We start from the raw sequence: 21,587 nt of genomic DNA on the forward strand, positions 1-21,587 counted from the left end.
GAACAGATTCATCTGCAATGTAGAAGTCCACAGTGAACATGTCCCTACTGAAGCCTGCATGGAGACATGTGACATGGGCTTCACCAGAATTTGTCTGTCACTCCCTACTGCCAACAGGATCTTATTTTCACCAAGTCTCAGTGATGCCTTCTGGCTTACAAATTTATAGGACACACTAGTTAGGTATAAGAATTAGTCTTAAGGGCAAAAAACCCCTTCAAGGCCATTAGAAAACTTTTAAAGGGTAATGCCTCTTGGAAGCTTGCCTGGAGTTTTATACCTATAGAAATCATAGACTTCCTTTAAAATCTGGGTTGCCATAGGTGAGCTCTTCCATGCTTTTGTTCCATTATTTAAGATCTGATGTGTTCCTGTATAAGGATAGTGTGAATAATCATTTGAACACAGTTGTAATCACATTTGTAATCCTTGATTTATATATTTTTTCACACTTTAAACCAATTAAGAAGTTGATAAGGAAGATGGCAAAAAGTATGAAGATTATATATAAGGAGGGCTCTTAAACGTGTAACTATAGTGGAGCTAGCTTTTCTGCTATGCCTTTTGGTCATTAGATTTTGGTTATTTGTCATCTCTTAACATGCTTATATTGAGTATAAATCGTTACAAGAATCTCATCTGGACAGCAAAGTGCTTCACTGATAGGGAACTTGCCAAAAAAGCTTTTAGAGTGAAGTGAAGGAACACCTTCAATCATTGTTCAATCTTTCAAGGATTCCTTTTTTTCTGAAAAATCAAATATGTTAAAAGACATCTAATCCTCTTTTCACTTATTGACCAGGCAACTCATTTAAAAAATGTGCAGCTTCTGAAAAAGGGGTGGAGGGAAAGAGCTGGGAAAGAAAAAAAGAAAGGTGTAAATTCTCATTATAAAGACACCATACAAATGCATTATTATCACCTTCATTTTGAATGATTCTTTCATGTGCTTTCTGAACAAACACCTTATTAAAGGCAAGATGTACTATTGTACTCAATTTATTAACAGCCTGTATGTACTTTAACTTACAAAAGAAAAGCATGATATATTAAGAAAAGCTTTCTGCAGGCTGTAGCTGTGTATATTTTCTAAGAGTTCATTGAATTTGAAATACAGATGAAGCTAATTTTTTTTTTTTTTTTATTTTCCATTTCACCTTCAAATTCAATCTGTGTTAAGTAATTCTTAGCATTGCTTTACTACCCTTGGTGAATCAGTAAAATCAATTAGAAATGCACTTTAAGGATACTGTTTATTTTGTCTATAAGCTTCTTTACCATGTATTTTCAGTTCAAAACTAATAGTATCTTTGTCCTTCATTCATTCTTGCCTATATAACTGGGATCTAACTCATCTCCTCTTGTTTCCATCATGTCCTAGGCAAACCCATTCCCTCCGTTACCCATTACACTCATGTTATCCTGACCCATTTTTACAATGCATTTAGAAATTGTGCTAATGTTTGTGAAGAAAGGAGTATTAACCTACCTTACTGGTCTCAAATTATACTTCACTGAAGCACTGTGTATTTGTAACTGTCTTGAAAATACGAAGAAAAAGTATAAATATGACTATGCTAATCCAGAACAGATCTTTCATTTTAAAAATGGATGAATAATCCCTGATGAATAATTCAGGCAGGATTCTCTTCTTAGTCCTGTGGGCATTACCACTTCTCGAGAGAGGAACTTCAGTTTTGCATTTCTTAAGAGTTACACATGGGAACAGCAAAACTAAGGAGCTTGCCTCTATTGATATGTTTCTGTGTCTGCAGAAAATTCTGTTGTTTTCTCCTGATAAAACTTTTTATGCTTTTGTGTGATTTTTTTCTACCTAAAAAGTGAAAGAAGACTTCAAAAAAAAAAGTTTTCTAATAGACTGAATGTTCTCCATATAGGCAAGTTTAACTTGATCCAATTTGCCATGGGTATAGGAGTTGAAATATTTCAAAATCTGCACTGAGGAAGTATGTAGTCTTGCCATAGCACTTCCCCACCTTTCAGATAGGTTTTTTCCCAATGCAATTCTACCTCAAATCTTTCCTTGGTCTGGGTACCGTTCATAAAGTTTGGTATTGAGGAAAACATAGTAAGCCCTGGCACAGCACAGATATGAGAACTACAGAGCAATAATCTTCAGTGCAGTCTTTTCTGGGTAAGACATTTATTAAACATATCTGTAAAGATTTGCTGATACTAACATTGGTGCATAAAGGCTTTCAGCTAATTTAAGCCATGTTTTGAGAGATTGCATTCAAGGTGGAGAGTTGCTTTTTAAAGGTATGAAAGGTCAAAAGGAAAACTGGTGGATAATGCAGATGAGGATCACGGATAGTTTTTGAGTAGAGCCTGGGACCTGCCTAAAGCCTTGGTAATTCAGCACTTTCTAACCCTTGCCAAGGATGGGTAGGTAGCAAAAAGCAGAGGGCCAGCAGTGCCAGCCTGACTACTGTGCAAGGCTTTTGTAGGTGAAAAGACCCTTCGGTAGCAGAAGGAATCACAAAGCTGTATGTTTTCTTCATTTTAACCCTTCTTGTTAGTGCATATTTCGTGCCTCTCTGAGGTATTCTCTAAGAAATAAGTTCAAAATTAGAACTCAGTTGTATTTCTAAAGGTTACCTCTATAAACCTACACTGCCGAATAAAACAAATCCATGGACCTGGCTTTCGGACCAAGTGGCATAGTTTTCAAGCTAGACATGGTTTGGTGACTTCTGCTGGTGATATCTAGGAGGCTCTGAGCCTTAATATGTGTGTGTGCATTTCTGTATTTTCCTGCTCAAAGTTTCTGAAATAATGTGAAGTGATGCATCTCAGAAGGAGCTCAAGGCATGAAACCAGGGAGTGTGCATCCTTGAGGTGCTACATCAGTTATATTGGGACATGTAAGAATATTTGAAGGTATAAAATGTGCTGAGATAACAGAGGAGGTATGTAGAAATCGAGACAACTACAACCTGGTATAGTCAGTAGAGAATGGTTCTTGGTGCCACAGACTGTGTCTGGGCATTGCTTAGGGGAGGGCTGGTGTCCTGGGGGCAGCTGTAACAAGCACAATATGGATGAGCAGAAGTCTGTGTCCCGGACTGATCTGTGTTTTGCTTCAAAACACAGACATCGTACTCTCCACAGAGAATAAAGCACCACTTGTTCTAAAAATTGCTATAGTTACTGATCAGTAAACTACCTGTGTCAAGAACAAACACCAAGAGGAAATGCTATTCAAGAGAAAACAAAATTCCTTTAGAGCAATAGATATATAGCAGTTATGGATATATTTAGCTTGAAAATTGGAAGAAGGAGGGTTGAAGGAAAAATTAATCAGTTTAATGGGTTTCTCAGACATTCTACCAATAACACTAGGGCAAATATCCTACTATTTTAATGCAAATCATTAAGATGTTATGAATTATGCTATGATTATAATCATGAATACTGCTTTGTGAAAAAGAACTATGATGTGGACAACAGGAATACTGAATTTCCTCTGCAGATTCATACCAGTAGGTTTTGCTGACACAAGAATAGATCACTGAAGGGGTTACATGTACTATTAAGAGCAGAGCAATGCAAATCCATACATCTCATTGAACCTGGGGTACCTTTGTCAAGAATAGCATGCACTTAAATCAAGTGATTCACCTCATGTCATCTATATATTGATAAGGAACTACTGAAAGAAATGCAATCAAACATGTCAAAACCTTTTACTGGTGCAAAGGAGCTCTGCAGTACTATATCTGCAAGAGTTTTAAATGCATTAATAAGAAACAGGTCAAATTATTTACTTTATTGCTTCTTGATAGCAAGAGTTAAAACTTACGCATCTCTGAGATGTTGGATCTGCTTTTCCTATGCCTTAGTATTCATAAAGAAGGCTGAGGTGATATTTTAAGAATCAGACAAGGTATAAGCTTAAACTAGTCCTACTTAAATGGGTGGGAGGTAGGTATATGCATATATGAATTGTATAAACTTTCCTCTGTTTCTATATGTACTTATATATATCTATGTATCTACATGTGTATATGCACAAAAAGATCATATAATAGTGTGTGTATTCATGTCTGTAATCAGGTGCACACTGTTGGGTGAGTCTGCTTTCCAGGTTTGCAAGGGCCTAAAGGTCGTGGGCTCAGATACTTCAAGCACATAAGCAGTTATACACTAATATGTGCCCGTGTGTTTGAAAGGTTACCTCTCTCATGCTTTAAAGACTAGGAATATTTAAGCAGAAATGACCATAAAGCAAAGAAAACATGACAGATAATTTCAAGGAGTTCAGCATGAGCTTCATCTTTGTGGAGCACAGCAGGAAAGGAGTCCTGGCCCTTGGGCTCAATTCACACAGTTGGCTGATGCTCACTCTGTCCTGGTATCTGTGGTTTGAGTGCACCTGTTGTTTTCAGTTCGTTGTGTCCAAATAACATACAAAATGTGCTGATCTCACCAAATTAGTGCTTTTTAGCATAAAGCTGCTAAAGCGTCTTAGATCATGGCATAAATGTTTAGGGGTATTTGCAGTACAAGACATGCTGAAATAGTTTTAGAACACTTTCCCAGGCAAAGAGTAGCCAAGTGAGGATGGTTTGTGCCCATAGCATTTTCTGGAACTGTGGGAATTGTGAGCCCATCACATTTAGTAAAAACAAAACAAAACAAAAGTCTTTGGCAAGGTGGATAACAAAGTTTGTACTGTGAACTGCGTGAAAATGAGAAGCGGATGGGGAAGGGAAGAGAAAATTTTGGTTGTTGCCAAAGAGGCCATTGATGAGAAAGGTTTGGAAATGACTGCTTTGTTGCAATTTTTTCCTGCCTTTCCTCCCAGTTTTCACCTCTGTGTCTCTCTTGGATGTGAATATGGCGTCAGCCTTGACAAGACACCCTTTTTCAGCATTCCTTCTTCTTCAGCCTAAGTTTCCCATCTTCCATTATCCCTTCTTAAACAGTTGTCGTTCCTTCCTCTTTGGCTTCCTGAAATCTCAGTTCTTACTTCTCTAATATTGTGTAATGGTGCTGTTGAGAGCTGAGCTAAAATAGTCCTTTAAATTTTTTTATTCTGGTTCATCTGCAAAATTCCCCTGCTACCTAATATTAATCTTCCGTTGCATCAGAGAACATGGCATGAGTGATGGCTGAACTTCATGGGAAACGATAATAAGCGAAGATAAGTACCATCATTTACTTAAAATTTTGGGTTAAGCTCAGAAATTAATTTTGGGAAGTGGCTACAGCAGGGTTAGAAACAGCTGGGAATAAAGAGAAATGCACAGGTTCAGTCAGGAGCTCAGGCCGGGAGCCGCCAGGGCCGGCGGCTGCCCCAGCAGCTGGGGAGGGCCCAGCACAGGCTGGGCCTACACTCATGGCCACGGCCCCATGGGGCTGAGCAGGGTGGGCAGGGCTGGGTGCTGGTAACAGATCCAGCCATGGTTCCAGCCATGGTGAGTGAAGAACCAAATGCAGGGTCCATCTAGGGGTTACCAACAAAAGGACAAGGGGCTGTGGCCAGGGAAAGAGGTGAGCTGGGGCTGAGCTGCAGTGTATGTCAAAAAAAAAGGATTTTTCCAAAGGGAAAGAAAAGGCTACAGTTGTGTTTAAAAAGATACAATCCTTGTTTTGGGTTCTGAGCACAATTCAAGATTAATTGCCAAACAAAAATGTGAAACAAGCTATAATGTATTTTAGAGACATCAATTTCTAATCTTGCTTGTTTTTCTTTAGACAACCTTTTGTTTGAGCATCTTGCTTTTTACTCTTACTACCTTTGCTATTTCTTGATTTTTACTGGTAGCAATTAATTTACCTAAGTTACATGAAAACACAGGACAATTAAAGAAGAATCCTGTTTTGGTTTTGTTTTGGTTTGGTTTTTTTTTCCCCTCCTACTTGTATCCTGGACAGTTGTGTTTTGTTTAGTACTGAACTATTGGAGCATGTTTCACAAAAGCACTGGAGGATGTAGCCAGTACCTGCTTTCCTTTATTTTTTTTGTTCCTCATTTTCAAAGAATATTTGTATTGGTAGTTTTTACTTGTGTGTCACAGTACTCGGGGAAAAAAGCAAAACCAAGAAAGAACCCCTCTGCTATCTCTAGAAAGTGACAGGACTGGGTGGTGATAAGAAGTCATATCCTTTTACTATTAAAAAAAAAAAAAGAATATGAAGTATTTTTAAAGTGCACAGTTTGCTGTCAAGAAATGTATGAGATTCCCTGAAATAAAGCAGCTTGTGGTTGTGACAGTGCAAATGCTCATCCAAGCGCCTCACTCTGCTAGTTTATCTGAACCAGCTTATTCATTAAGTCTGGGTGTCTCCATATTTCTTTGCAGTTTGTGGCATAAGCATCCAATAAATGGTGAGGATCACACCTCTGTTGTGATCCATGGAAGAACACACAAATAACTTTTCACTTAGTGCAGTTGTTAAAATAGAGAATGAGAAACATAATATCAAGATGCTGATATAGCTCTTAAATCTTACTGCACTTCTGCATAAATTCCAGCATACCAATGTAATATATCCAATAATTAGGAAGAAACGTAATTACGTTTTAATTATTTTTATATGGTCCTTTTGCTCGTAGTGATTAGCTGGAAAAGTCTCCTTCATTTTATGTTAAATCATAAAATGAATGACATTTTCCAGCTGCTGGCTTGTCTCATGCTAGTGAACTGCTTCCAAAATAAGGTGTAGTCATGGAGCTTTGCTTTATTGCAGGGACTGAGTGCATGTCATGCACAAGACTTGTGCCAAAGCTGAATAATTAAATTATGATTCCTTCTGGTCTTTATTAATTAGGTGAACAAGGGATATTTCTAAAAGCCTGGAAACTGCTGTCCGCAGTTGCTTTCCTTCTAAGATATTGGAGAGCTAACAAAATCATTTAAAGTAAAATCTTAACAAAGCGGATAAGATTTATTTTTGTAAGAGGTCCATTAGAATAATTAATAGTCAATATGCCAGACACATTTGCGAACCAAAGCTGGCTGAAAAAAGATCATCACCCGACATGTTGTGAACTTCATTACCTTTTGGAAAAGTACTTTTCAGATTTAGAAGGAAATTGAGAGTTTGTTTGTTAGTTTTCCTAATTTTCATGCAAATTGTAGAAGATAAGTTATAGCAATTCTTTTTTTGTATGTTATAACTCTGTGGGGGGTTTTTTGTGGGCACACTTCTAAGTGATTGAATAAGCCAAATAAAGAGCTGGTATAGACAGGGAAAAAAATCAAATACTTCTATAAAATTTGAGATCATTAACCTCAGAGGTCAGTGTCAGCTATGTGAGATGTGATCCCAAGTTTGGATCAGACTTTCGTTATATATATATATATATGAAAATTCATTTTTCCTGTGTTACACAGTATTGTAATACTAAGGACAAAATACTGTGTGCTTGATTTCCCTGCAGAAACACCAGTTGTAATCTCTTTGTATTTTTGTTTTTACATATGGAAAAAAGAGGAAAATAAAAGAAATATAAAACTCTCTGCTGTTGCTGTTTAAGGAAAACTATGCAAAACCTAAGCATATTTTTCTATTGCAGTGAGATTCTTAAAAAACATGAACATTGTCTGAGTATTTTGCTTATAATTTAGTTACAGTGACTGTGTAATATATTCACCTTGCCATATACAGGGTGTTTCAAAAAGATGGACCAAATTTGAAATCACAGTATCTTTGCAACCACAAACTGCCCATGAATGAAGCTCTTACCACTTGAAAGGATGGGGCATTGGGGTTACTAAAACCTGCTAACCCATTAAACCGTTTGTAAATTTTTGTGCAACTGTAAGATGTTGCCATCATGAAATATATTGTTTTCAAATTGGGTCTCTCTTTTTGATGTACTATTCCTTTGTGAAGAGAGAAATAGAGAAGAAAATTAAACAGAGGAGAATGTGTCTGTGTCTATGGAGCTGTTTCAACCATTGTGCATATCCTCAAAGCATCTGTATGTATGTAAATACACAAATTAGTCTTGCAAGTTTTCATCCTTCATTTCAAAACATTTTTTAGTAAGTAAGATGAACACATACATTTTGTAGCAATTGATATTCCACGGAAAACAATGTTTATCAGAATTAAATCTCTAAATTTTCTGTGTGCATTTAAAGAGGAGGATGAAATAAACATCATTTTGATAATGTTGATTTGATTTCAGTTGGTATAATTGCAGTAGGGAAAACATTAGTACATTCTATTAACACATATTTATAATTGCAGTAGGGAAAACATTAGTACATTCTATTAACACATATTATATACAGATTGCTATATGTTATATTCAGTAACTTAAAATATTCTGAATAGCTCAAACCACAAATTCAGATGAATTCATTTGTTCAGAGCCAAACATATACTGAAATAATGTGGTTGCTTTTAATTTTTTTTCTTAATTTCTTGCCAAAATGGACATATTCATAAGCAAACTTTATCTTTGTGTTTAAAATCTTTGCCTTCATAGTCTTTAAGAGCACGTGTTGGTTCGTGGACTACTAATAATTAATCTAACTATCAATCCACACATTAGATTGTCAAGTTTAAGAATAATTACCAATATCACTAATTGGAAATTCCTGCAAAATTTTTCAAATGGCAATGACTTATTTTTTTCCCTTATATTATTAGTTGTTGTTTTAATGCCATTAACTGTTGTGCAGTTCCCAAGGAAGTAGGAGCTTAAATGATGGGTTTGAAACACAGTGTGCAGCCTTTGAATAGAAGTTCAAAGAAGGCATTCTAGACTAAAAAAAAGTATGCTTTTTGTATCTGACCTGGTGAGTCAATGGATTTCCATGAGCTGCAGTGCAAGCTTTGTGACATTGCTTGTGAATAAGTTTGTTAGACTTATGTTGAATGTATTTAGATTTTTTTCATGGTACAAGTGTGGAATTGGAAGGGAGAATAACCTTGTTTATAGAATAACAGTGTCCATTTTGTTGCCAGAAGTAAAATAATCTCTTTAAGGATATGCTCTGCATTTTATATAGTAGATCATAATTACTTAATTAGAAAAGTCATGATTCAGTTACTTATGGCCATGAATTGTTTAATATATTACAAAGCCAGAGGGATTAGGATAGTGTAAATTTACTTGTGTAATACTGGCAATCATAGCTTGTGGACTTCACTTTTGTGTGGTCCATTCCTTATACATTTACATGGCTAACATCTGATGAAAACTCAAGCTGTAAGCAAATCAAGGTTTCTCCACTGAGAGTCCTCATCTCTTGTCATGATCTATCAGCATTTTTCAGTAGTTGTGGATCTGCTGAGCAATAATTAGTTTCTTCTTATTGACTCCAAATGTGGGCTAAATGAATGTGAATCTGCATACAAAAAGTGATAGAAACATCATTTTAGAAATAGACACAAGCATTTATCCTCAGGTTCTAGGTTCTGGAGTTTGAGATGATGGAAGTTCAGAGACATCTCCTAGGGACTGCTGGCCTCTGCACAGCTGGGTTTGGAGAAGCCTTGGAACATACCTGATGTCTTCAGTCACCATTATGGATCACCAAGAACCTAGATTCTTGAGTTTTTACTCCACTGTAGTGGCATATGCTTAAAGATTGATTCCTTATAAATATTTCGTAACCACTGTTTGCAACATTCCTGAGCATGGTCTTATTCATTGGCTATAATTAACAGAATACAGTGGCAGTGTAACAAATTTAAACTCACTTTTTGGGGGACAAATTGTATTATAGGTTGGCCCATTACTTGGTAAAACAAACAAACAAACAAACAAACAAACCCAAGTTCAAAAGTTTTGCGTATTTGAGTTGGTGAAGCAGCATATTTTCTATATTCAGTTATGGTTGTGCAAGAGTTATAGCCTAGTTCATTATGTCCTAGCAGCTACACAAGTATGAATTCAGAATGCCAATGCCAATTTCCTGTGAATTGGATTTAAATTCATGTTCAAATTGTTTAACTCAACTACTGTACTGCACTAGTCCTAGTATTTGCAATCTAGATAATCTGCAATCAGTTTAGACAAATTTTCTTTATTATTTTTTATTTTATTTTTGTGTTATTTCATCGACTAAAGAAAGTAATGCTGAATAAATTAAAATAAACATGCTTTGCTGCTTTAATTAAACAGATCAGATAGTGTGATACAGAGGTTAATTAACTGCTAACAAATTAATTTCATTTTCCCACCTGGAAATCTGCTTTGTATTTGCATTTTGCCTAATAAAAAGAAGCCATTCGCAGTTGCTTATGCTTCAAGAGAGTTATTGTGATGAGAAGATTAGCAGTTTCCTGAACCTTTTGGAAGAATATATTTACCAGAAACTGAACGAATTAAAAAACTTTTGTCTGTCAGGATTGTCTTTGCTTTCCTTGCTTTTGGCTTTGAGGACTGGAGGAGGAATATAGAGGAATATAGAAGACAGTTATTTGTATCTCTTCTGATGTGTAGCCAGTTCCTTTAAACTCATTAACTCCAGAAGAGACTTTTTAAAATTTTCTTCCTTGTTGGTTTGTGACACATGCAAGTACATAAAATCCTAAACTTTTTTTTGTCGTTCTTTGGGGAGATGGTAAGAATATTGAGAGAGGTTTGGCTGGTAGAAAGAAAGGGAGAGAATAACTTTTTGAATCATTATCTTTTGTTATCCACCTACCAGCTTAGGCATATTATTAATCTTCTACTTGAATCAGAGTGGATATTGATTTTTGGTGTTTGTATCCGTTGGGACTAAAGGAATATTATTTGTGACTTTCTATTCATACCATGAAACATATGTCTATACTGGACCTGTTCTGGAGTCTCTTTGGTTGACTTCAATGAATTTTGGCTCAGACTGAAATAAAACAGTGGACTGAAGAGAGTCATGTGCAAAGTTGAAGGTATTTGCTATGTTGCCTCTATATCATATTCTTCTTCTTAAAAAACAAACAAACAAACAAACCCACAACAAACAAACAACAACAACAACACAACAACAATAACAACTAAAAAACCCAAACATCTACAATGCTTAAAATTCCAAGCCAGCAATTTTAAAAATTTAGTAAAGAGGGTAATGGTTTTAAACAGAAAGCGGGTAGATTTAGATTGGATATAAGGAAGAAATTCTTCCCCATGAGGGTGCTGAGGCACTGGAACAGGCTGCCCAGAGAAGCTGTGGATGTCCCATCATTGGAAGAGTTCTAGGTCAGGCTGGATGGGACTTCGAGCAACGTGGTCTAGTGGGAGGTATCCCTGCCCATGACAGTTGGGTTGAACTAGATGATCTTGAAGATCCAACCCAAACTATTCTGTGGTTCTATGAATTTATAATTAAAGCCATTTCAACACTGTTTTCAAGTGACTGTAGGACTGGATAATCAAGTAATCAACTCATCAGAGCTTCTTATCCTGCCCCATTGGTTACTACTGATATGTTTGCTCAGGGATGGTGCCACTGGTTCATTAAATCCTCAGCATCAAGAGATTTGGAGGTGAAGCTTTGTTAATGCCTACAGCCATATTTTTGTTGTATAGAACTGTTCTACAGAATAATCCATTTCAAAGGTGGATATAATTGCCTATCCCAAGGATTCTTTTTTTCCCAGAATATTACCTTAGAAGTGAAGCTAGTGATGAATAAATTACTTGATTTTCACTCTGATGCATCTTTGAATGGACAAGTGACCATCTCATGTAAGCTGTCTATAAATTTGAAGGTTCCCAGATTGATAATTTCAGTGAAGGGATAACCTGTAAATGAATACTGAAAAAATCGATCTTCGTTGCCTTTTAAAAGAAACTGTATTCTATGACAAAGTGTATGCAGCACCTTTAATCCTCCTTTATGTTATTTCCTGTAATCTTCGCCTTCATCTTTTCATGCCAGTTATTAGTCTCCGTAGAATCTTGAGAAGAGCCCTTTACACAAATCCAATGAAAAAGGCTTATCATAAATTATAGTGCGGACCTGGAAAATTTTAATTGGTGTATGAAATTTAATATTCTGAGAAAGCAGTTCTTTAATCAAATTATGTCTTGGGGAAAAATATCTAACCCAAGTGACTCATTTGCCCATATTTTGGGTAATGTGGGGAAATATTTCTACACCAGGATGTTATTGAACTGTTTGATATTTGTCATTTTTTAAAATTAAAAATAGTTGAATTTTTAAAAGATCTTGGGTTTAAGTCCTGTTTCAAGATCCTGTTTTAAATGCACATTCTAACCTATTTCTTACAGCCCTTGTTGGGACACAGTAATTGCAACTAATTTTGCCTTTGTGTTCACTTTAAAAAAGGAGGTAAATCTGTATTTCGACTCATGGATACGGAAGGGGAAAAAAGTTATTAGCCGGTAATCCCCTTATTTTACCTGTGCCATTTCACTTATGTAAAATTGCAAAGCTATATCAAAGAGCTTGTAGTATTGGCATTCTTTCATTTTTTCCCTCTTTGTGGGCTTTTATTCCCTAAAGTTATTCTCTTTAGAAATAAATGTCATTTTTTATTTGTGGTAGGCCATATTTTTGCTTTCTTTTCTGAAGAGTCTAATTATGCCTTAAGCTGCCTGTCAGACTATGTAAGGGATTAAACTAAAACTAGCTGGCTTAGTTTTCATAGTATTTATTAGATTGGGTTTAAATCTTAATTACCCTAAAGGTATTAGAGTGAACTTTTAAAATTATATATATCTTTATGCAAGGAGATAGAAGAAAATGAAATGAATGAAATATTTTTTTAGCATTTATAGGCATTTGCACTAATTTCATGCAAAATGTCTGTGGTGGATGAAATAAACCAGTATTATTAATATTTTTATTGCTGCATGCTGAGCAACAGGACTACCAGTTCTTTCACTAGTGTTCTAAGTCTTTTTAAAGTGTGTGGGACTAATATGATTTTAAAATGTCCTCCAAATTTGTACTATAATTCTAATAACTTATTTTTTAAGTAAACAGTTAAAATCAGATATATATCTGTAATATGTTCTGTTGTTATTGTTGGTTTTGTTATTGTTTTCTGGGTTTTTGATTTCTTATTCTACCTCATTACCTGCAGAACAAAAGAATCTCATAGGAATCACTACTATCAGGTTAACTGCAATATAAAGGAACATTTATACGTTGCCTATTTTTGGTTGCTTTAACACATTTTCTATAGAATACTTAGAAGTTATGGGAAATATGCTGCTTTAATATCAAATTCAAATAATCATATTTGGCTGTAATTTCAGATTTTAAAACATGCACTAATAACTATGCAGTAATATATATTTGCAATATAATCTACTGCACTAATTTTATATTTGCCTGAAGTGGTTCATTGAAGAAAATGTATGGAGATCTTTCACAAAAACTCCTCTGTTTTCTGAGAGAGTTCATTATCTTCTTGCATCTTGGTAGCAAATGAAGTCACGGAAAAGAGTGTTATATCTGCTCTCACATCTTATCTACAATTGTTTCAGAACTGCTACTTTTAGGAAAAAAGCGTAATCACGATGCCTCTCTAAATTAACACATTACATTAATTTCTTACTGTATTTTTTTAAAAACCTGAAGAAAAGTGGTTTCTCCCCTTCCCCCTGAATTTCTTTGTTTATTTTCAGGTTGTCTATTGTAGACTCTCAGAAAATTCAAGGGTCAGTTCTGGGACCAGTACTATTCAATATATTCATCAACGACTTGGATGAGGGAATTGAGTGTACTATCAGCAAGTTTGCTGGTGACACCAAGCTGGGAGGAGTGGCTGACATGCCAGAGGGCTGTGCTGCCATCCAGTGAGATCTGGACAGGCTGGAGAGTTGGGCAGGGAAAAATTTCATGAAATATAACAAGGGAAAATGTAGAGTCTTACATCTGGGCAGGAACAACCCCAGGTTCCAGTATAGGTTGGGGAATGACCTGTTAGAGAGCAGCGTAGGGGAAAGGGACCTGGGGGTCCTGGTGGACAGCAGGATGACCATGAGCCAGCACTGTGCCCTTGTGGCCAAGAAGGCCAATGGCATCCTGGGGTGTATTAGAAGGGGGGTGGTTAGCAGGTCGAGAGAGGTTCTCCTTCCCCTCTACTCTGCCCTGGTGAGACCTCACCTGGATTATTGTGTCCAGTTCTGGGCCCCTCAGTTCAAGAAGGACAGGGAACTGCTGGAGAGAGTCCAGCGCAGCCACAAAGATGATGAAGGGAGTGGAGCATCTCCCTTACGAGGAAAGGCTGAGGGAGCTGGGTCTCTTTAGCTTGGAGAAGAGGAGACTGAGGGCTGACCTCATCAATGTTTATAAATATATAAAGGGTGGGTGTCACGAGGATGGAGCCAGGCTCTTCTCAGTGACAACCAACAGTAAGATAAGGGGTAATGGGTTCAAGCTGGAACACAAGAGGTTCCACTTAAATGTGAGAAGAAACTTCTTCTCAGTGAGGGTGACGGAACACTGGAACAGGCTGCCCAGGGAGGTTGTGGAGTCTCCTTCTCTGGAGACATTCAAAACCCACCTGGACGCCTTCCTGTGTAACCTCACCTAGGTGTTCCTGCCCTGGCAGGGGGATTGGACTAGATGATCTTTTGAGGTCCCTTCCAATCCCTAACATTCTGTGATTCTGTGATTCTGTGAAAATTCAAGGATTTATTTTAGGTGTTCGATCTCCCCTGCCTGCCTAACCCCATTCTGGGCTACATTACAGAACGGAAGTTTAGATTCTCTAGGAATCCTCACATACAGACCTGAAGGCATAAGGAATCACATCTTCTGTGAAAGCAACATTTTTGAGTAGACAGAATTAGATGTTTGTTGAATATTTGCAGTTTTTGTTTGTTTCTTTGTTTGCCTTTTTGTTTGGCTGTTTGGTTGTTTTGTTTTGTTTTCATGAGTGAACTGCAAACATCAGTTGTGGAAAAGCAGATACTTCAAAATTACACATGCAGTGTTTCCACTGAAAAAGAAGTTTGACCAGTTAATGGGGTCCATATTTGATGGACAATTCTTGGAATTTCTAGCACAGGATTTACAGACCAGGTTTTCCTGCAGAAGTCATTATGTGGCAGTGCTGACAAAGAGCTTTCATCTTTGGCACTTGGTAAAGGATATGGTAAAGTATAGCTTTTATCAATAAAATGACATAGATATATTATAACGATGTGCTGTGCGTAATTATCTTTAGAGTCAGATATGTCTTGTTGCAATGTAATCACTTTGTGTTGCTCTTAAAAGATTTTGACTGAAAAAAGATACGGGTGTTTCAAAAAGACAGAGGCAATTTGGAATCTTTGAAATCGAGTCCATCTATTTGAAACACCCTGTATGATTATCAAAATTATATTAAAACTCAGCTTCAACTCCGTTCACATAAACCTGAGTCAATAGACTGTCTGTAAACTTGCTCTGTAGAGAATCAAAATCTGAGTGTAAGTCAGTGTTAGTGTGACTCCAAATTTCATCTGCAGATACTCTTAAAGATTATGTTTTCCAATGCTTTTCTTCTATTTGATGAATCTGCATGTTTCTTCAAATCTCTATATGCAGACATCACAGAAACCAGGAACTTTGGATTCTGTGTGGTAAGATTTAGGAAGTCATTATTACTACCTGGTATGTACTATTTCCCATTGGAATGGTTTTCAACCCAAAGCTTGGAAACAAAGCACTATGTAAATGAAAAGCAATGTAAAGACAATGGAGCAATCTAACTTCAGCAGATAATAACATCAATGAAAGTGTGGAAGAAAACATATTATTATGACAGACTAGAAGAAAATAGTAAGTCACAAATAAAACATTTATGACCTGGGCCATAATATATTTTGATGTGCCTTGCATATCCTTGTCAGTTACCAAAACTGTTTGCTTTGAAAGGGGAATTAATGATGGTGAAAACTATCCTTTCCAATTGCATAAATCTTGTGAACTTGTATACTGATACTATGCTAAGGTTTCTAATTTATGCATATGGTCTCCTAAAGTTGTTGTTCTCCATAAATTCAGCTTCAGGACTGTCTTACTCTGTCTTACTCTTCATTTACAAACAGAAATAACTGAGGATTTACCCCTCTCTCAGCATTACTGGATAAAGAACAAAAATAAATATCTAGGATATTTGCATTGCATCTTGCGCTTGCTGAATAAGTGTGCAGTATTACCTGGTGGCAGGAGTGAATAACAGTGGGAAGATCCAAATTCTTTGTGTCAAGAAGTTAATAAATAAATAAACTACTCGCCTGAGAACCAGCGACAAAGCAATTTGTTCTTGTCAGCTAGAAGTGGTTAAATTATGAAAAATTGTCCTCTAAGATATAAATGATCCATGAATCTAATTTGTGAACTGTACAGCATTCAGTGTGTTGTAGCACTCTGTACCTCGTATTTTCTGTATTAAAAGTAGTGAGATATGACCCATGCCAGTGTCAGTTTATGCACTGTGTAGGTAATATGTCCAGGCCGGGTAATGAACTACAAAACATGAACAGCCTGACAAACTATCTAATTCATTTGGAGGGGGTGGGGGTATCCTAATTAGCCTGTAAATGTATCATGTTTCTGAAAAATAGTTCTTTAATACGTGATCTAAAAAATACTGTTTAATCCAGTAGAAGTAGATAGCAATGCTCTACCAGCTCCGATCAATTTAAACAAATAAGTCAAGATATGAAAGAAGGGGAAAATATAATTGTGATGATAAAGAATCATTTTAAGTAGATAAACACAATTGTATGCTTAGAGGACTGTTAAAAATCCTATGCACTAAATGATTCTATGACAGGTTATTCTGTTAGGGTAAACTTGAGCACTGGGAAGGAGATGGGGTAATAAACTGATATCTTGATGAGAGTCAATACAAGAGAAATCCTAAGAGTATTCTATTTTATGAAAATGTTCTTTTTAAAAGTGAAACCACTAAACAAAAAGAATATATACATAATAACCATTTAGGCATGGCTATATTGCTTTTCCTGGTCTCATTTTTCATAAACAAAAGCTTCCAGGGAAGAGACTGCAGGGGAACTACTCTAAACATAACATAGACCTTATCACTGTCTACAACTACCTGAAAGGAGGTTGCAGCATGGAGGGTGTTGGTCTCTTCTCCTAAGTAGCAAGTGACAGGATGAGAGGAAATGGCCTCAAGTTGTGCCAGGGGAGGTTCAGGTTGGATATTAGGAAAAAATTCTTCACAGAAAGGGTTGTCAGGCATTGGAACAGGCTGCCCAGGCAAGTGGTGGAGTCACCGTCCCTGGAGGTGCTTAAAAGGCATTTAGATGAGGTTCTTAGGAACATAGTTTAGTGCTAGAGTCAGGTTAGGTTATGGTTGGACTCGATGATCCTGACGGTCTCTTCCAACTTAAATGATTCTATGATTCTATAACATAACGTAACATTGCATAGCATAGCATAACATCATAGCATAACGAGGTGTGGTGAGAGAAGTATTATTTTCCCATCTTCTGAAATGAAACCACATATTTAATAAAAAAACCAAAAAACCCCCACATCAACTAGTGATGAAAGCACTTGTGCTACCATTTCCAGCTAGAACCACTCAGAGTTGGATCTTTTGCAGTTGTAAATTTTGCCTGCTAAAGAATCACGTATGTTTGAACAGATCACTTTATTTACAGAACAATTACTTTGTACACAGCCACGTACAAAGTAAAGAGGATCCAAAGCAAAATGAATTTTTTGTTTCTTCTAACTTACTTGAAGGACTCCACAAGCTTCACGTGCACTTCTGTTTACAACAATCAAGTAACAAGTGAATAAACAATTATCTTTGGTCTTTAATGATGAAAGGCGTTTCCTCCCCTGTCTGTAACACACTGAGATCTGGCTTAGTTACCCAGGTAGAGATAGAAAACCAACTGACTTGAGGATAAAAGTGTATCTCGATGGAAAAATGCATTTTGAGGGAAAAGGAAAGAGGATGAGTTCATGTTAATAGTATTTACCTCAAAATGGCATTTAGCTCATCTATAGTATATTCCATGTTTGGATCTCAAAAAGGTCACAAAGGAGAATGGACAACGAAGGGAGGGAAAGCATAGTTTGTAAAGATGAACTGCATTACCTTGTAACACATTATGGTACTTTTTTAGTGCAAGGAATAATTGTTATTGGCTTACCCACTTGAAAAATGGTTACTGAGGTCATTCGTTCCTGCTAGTATTTCTAAAAGAAAAAAAAGAAAAACTTTTTGTGGTCAACTTTTTATTTAGATATGTAAATCCAAAGGTATTAGCGTAAGGAGAACTGAAAATATAAATCAAGGCTACTTTTAGAAGTTAGTATCAATCACCTATTCTAAACAAAATTCTAGACATGAAAAAAATGTAACTTTTGCTCCTTTATTCAGAATCTGTAACGGGACTTTCAAAAAATGCTATGCACATACGTCTATTTCATCCAGAAATGCACACAAAATTGCTTACTTTCATTCAAAAAAGTATAAAAGCAAATATAGGGCACATTGCAGCAATTCCATTTAGTGGAAAGCCACTCCAGTGAGCCTAAATCTTGAAGGCTTTTAAATGGTTCAGAAATATTTCAAGAGAAAACAAAAATGTATTCCATAGGAAACACCCCAATTTTCAAGCCGCTGTAGACATTACACTGAATGACGTTTCTGACTGATTTTGCAATGGAAACTAGTAATCTAACTAGTAATCTTCTCCTTCATTGCTTTGCTTTAATTACATGGTACAGTGTTTGCACAGAGCTGCCAGGATCCACTCTATGCTCCAACAGCCACACTCTCCTGTGATGTTTTTCCCCAGTTTTTATTTTCACCGTGGGAAGTGAACAAAACAATAAACGTGTCTGCAACAAATACTTAACCCACTTAGCAATGCCCTTGCCTTGTTATGTCTATTGCCTGCTGGATGTTGTGGTGCATAAGTCACCTAATTGCATAGTGAAAGAGGCACGGGTCTGCAAAAGAAACAGTTTACGAAAGTTTTTTTATTAGCTGTCATGGTTTAACCCCAGCTGGCAATTAAACCCCACACCGCCACTCACTCATTTCCTCCTGATGGGATAGGGGAGAGACTAGGAAAAGTGAGAAAATTTGTGAGCTGAGATGAAGGCAGTTTAATAGGTAAAGCAAAAGCCGCACACACAAGCAAAGCAAAACAAGGGATTCATTCACCACTTGCCATGGGCAGGCAGGTGTTCAGCCACCTCCAGGACAGCAGGGCTCCATCACATGTAATGGTTACTTGGGAAGACAAACACCATAACTCCAAATGTCCCCCAAAATATATACTGAGCATGATGTCACACAGTATGGACTATCCCTTTGGCCAGTTGGAGTCAGCTGCCCTGGCTGTGTCCCCTCCCAGCTTCTTGTGCACCTGGCAGAGTGTGAGAAGCTGAAAAGTCCTTGACTGCTTAACAACAACTAAAACATCAGTGTGTTATTAACATTATTCTCATAATAAATCCAAAACACAGCTCTATACCAACTACTAGGAAGAAAATTAACTCCATCCTAGCTGAAACCAGGACACAAGCTATGGATTTTGTCCCATGTTGTATGTACTTTTAAAGGGAAAAATGTTGTCTGTACTTTTAAAGGGAAGAAGCATTAAATGATGCTAAATGTGAGTGTGGGAAATATTACATGCAACAGAAAGCAAGCAAAGGTCTGATTCTCTCATATTTAAAAGAGTATACATAAAGAAATGCATTTTTTAAAAATGTATTTTAGTACAAATTGTTGCTGGTAAACTCTATTCTCCACTTTCAAACTAACAGAATTATTTTCTTTCTCTTACAGAATAATGATATAGTCTATTACAATGCAAAAGATGATCAGAACGATGTAAGTAATATGTTTATTTTTGTTTCACTGCTTGTAATCTCAGAAAATTAAGGGATTGAAAAGATTAATTAAACTCTCAGACTAAAAACGTCTTTAAAAGTTTCCTCAAGAGCCAAATGATGTTCTATGCTCTAATTCTGAAGGTCTGGCTTCCCTCATACAGTCTGAGTTACTGATCAGGCAGAGAATATGCTGGGAGGAAAAACAGAAACCTGATCCTGACAGCAGTATCATTCAATTTTTGAAATGTAACAAAATCGTAATTATAAGACTGGAAAATCAAAATTATAAATGTAAATAATTTACTTTACTCTGAAGGAACCATTTTATGGCCCTATTTTTCAAGCTCATATTATCTCATTCTGTATTCTTTGCAGGAAATTTTCTACATGAGTGGGAACCAGATGTAAAATATTACTGAATAACTATTTTAATGCACTTTGTGCTCGCTCAAGTGACTGTAATAAGCTTTGGGTTAATTGAAAATCCAGTCCCAAGTTTTAGACAAAAAGTATGATATTTCAATTCCTGCTTCTACTAAAAGTTTCATTTTAAGTGGTTTGAAGTTTCCTATCTGGCTTTAACTATTAAAAATCTAAATGTCTTCTGGGGAGAGACATGTTATCCTCACCTTCACTTGAGATAATAAAACTGCTTGTCTTCATTATAGATTTAATTTATAAAACCATAGAAAAAATGTTGTAAATGTATTAATCAGAATTGCCAGCATGCTTCATTTGCACTTTTTAATCAAGTATTCTTTAGAGATTGATGACAACACTATTGTAATTGATGCTTCTGCTGTAAGGCAATTAAATAAGGTACATAGATCTTGTCAAGCAGAGCTTATTTCATATGCTTATGTGGAGTCACAAGTACTGGAATTCAGATACAAAAATCAAGTCTACCGTCCAGAGTTTTAAAATTTGCATGCTTTAAGTAAAATTCATTAAAGCCAACCTAAATTTTAAAGATATTAGTCTGTTTTTATTAAATTCACTGGAATTACAGGTGCTGATCACTCTGGAAACATGATTACAAAGCTTAAATGTTGGATTTTGAATCTAAACGTTCCATATAGTGATGATAGATTATGGTGTGAAGTAAAAGACCCTGCTGTATCTGTTGTTACTAAATAGTTTTGGGAAAGGTCTTGAGGTGACAACTTCTACAGCAGGAATCCAAATTAGGTAGACAGGGCAGGAAAGGAAATACTGTTCTAGAGTTCATTCTCATTTCACACACACACACACACACACAAAATATGTATATATATTCACCAGGTGTCCTATTTGTATTTCTGTGCCAGTTTTATTTATTTTTATGTCTTTTTGAACTATTGGAATGAACCTTTATTGCTGAGTTAAGAATAGTTCCTTGTGAGTCAGGGCCAATCTCTCAAGAAACAAGTGACACTGCAACATGGCATCAGCAATATTTTGGTATTGCAATGAGTGCAATACTAAAACCCAACAACAGCTTGAGTTATTATTTTGAAATGTTTTGTATCACCATTAAAATTTTTAAGTCCTAGGAATTTCAGATTACTAAGGTGAAATATTTTGCAGATCTGTGCTATATGGACTTCGTAAAATAAAAAAAATATAGTACTGAGAACGGTGGTTCTGCTTGATAGGCCAGTATGTTTCTAGGGCTATATGTGTTGAGATGAGCATTTTTCTTTCCATCATGAGAATCTTCAAATTAAAAAGTTAAAGAGGGAGAAGGAAAAATAAAAGGAGTGGTTTTGTTTGTCTTGCTTTCAATCTCTTTATTTAATTCTAAGTTCAGAAAACAATGTGTAGGGAAAACATACCAAG

At 36.2% G+C, this 21,587-nt stretch overlaps 1 protein-coding gene across 1 annotated transcript in view; it reads left to right on the forward strand.

The window, feature by feature from the left end:
* The window catches only part of CACNA2D1 (calcium voltage-gated channel auxiliary subunit alpha2delta 1), a 408,307-nt gene that overhangs the window by 197,239 nt on the left and 189,481 nt on the right, over nt 1-21,587 (forward strand). Inside the window, exon 5 of the mRNA XM_065643236.1 lies at nt 19,723-19,767. Within this exon, the coding sequence (XP_065499308.1) occupies nt 19,723-19,767 (45 nt within the window). The remainder of the gene's footprint in view (nt 1-19,722; nt 19,768-21,587) is intronic.

Source organism: Caloenas nicobarica, chromosome 1 (assembly GCF_036013445.1).
Source record: "Caloenas nicobarica isolate bCalNic1 chromosome 1, bCalNic1.hap1, whole genome shotgun sequence".
In the NCBI taxonomy this organism is placed as follows: Eukaryota; Metazoa; Chordata; class Aves; order Columbiformes; family Columbidae; genus Caloenas; species Caloenas nicobarica.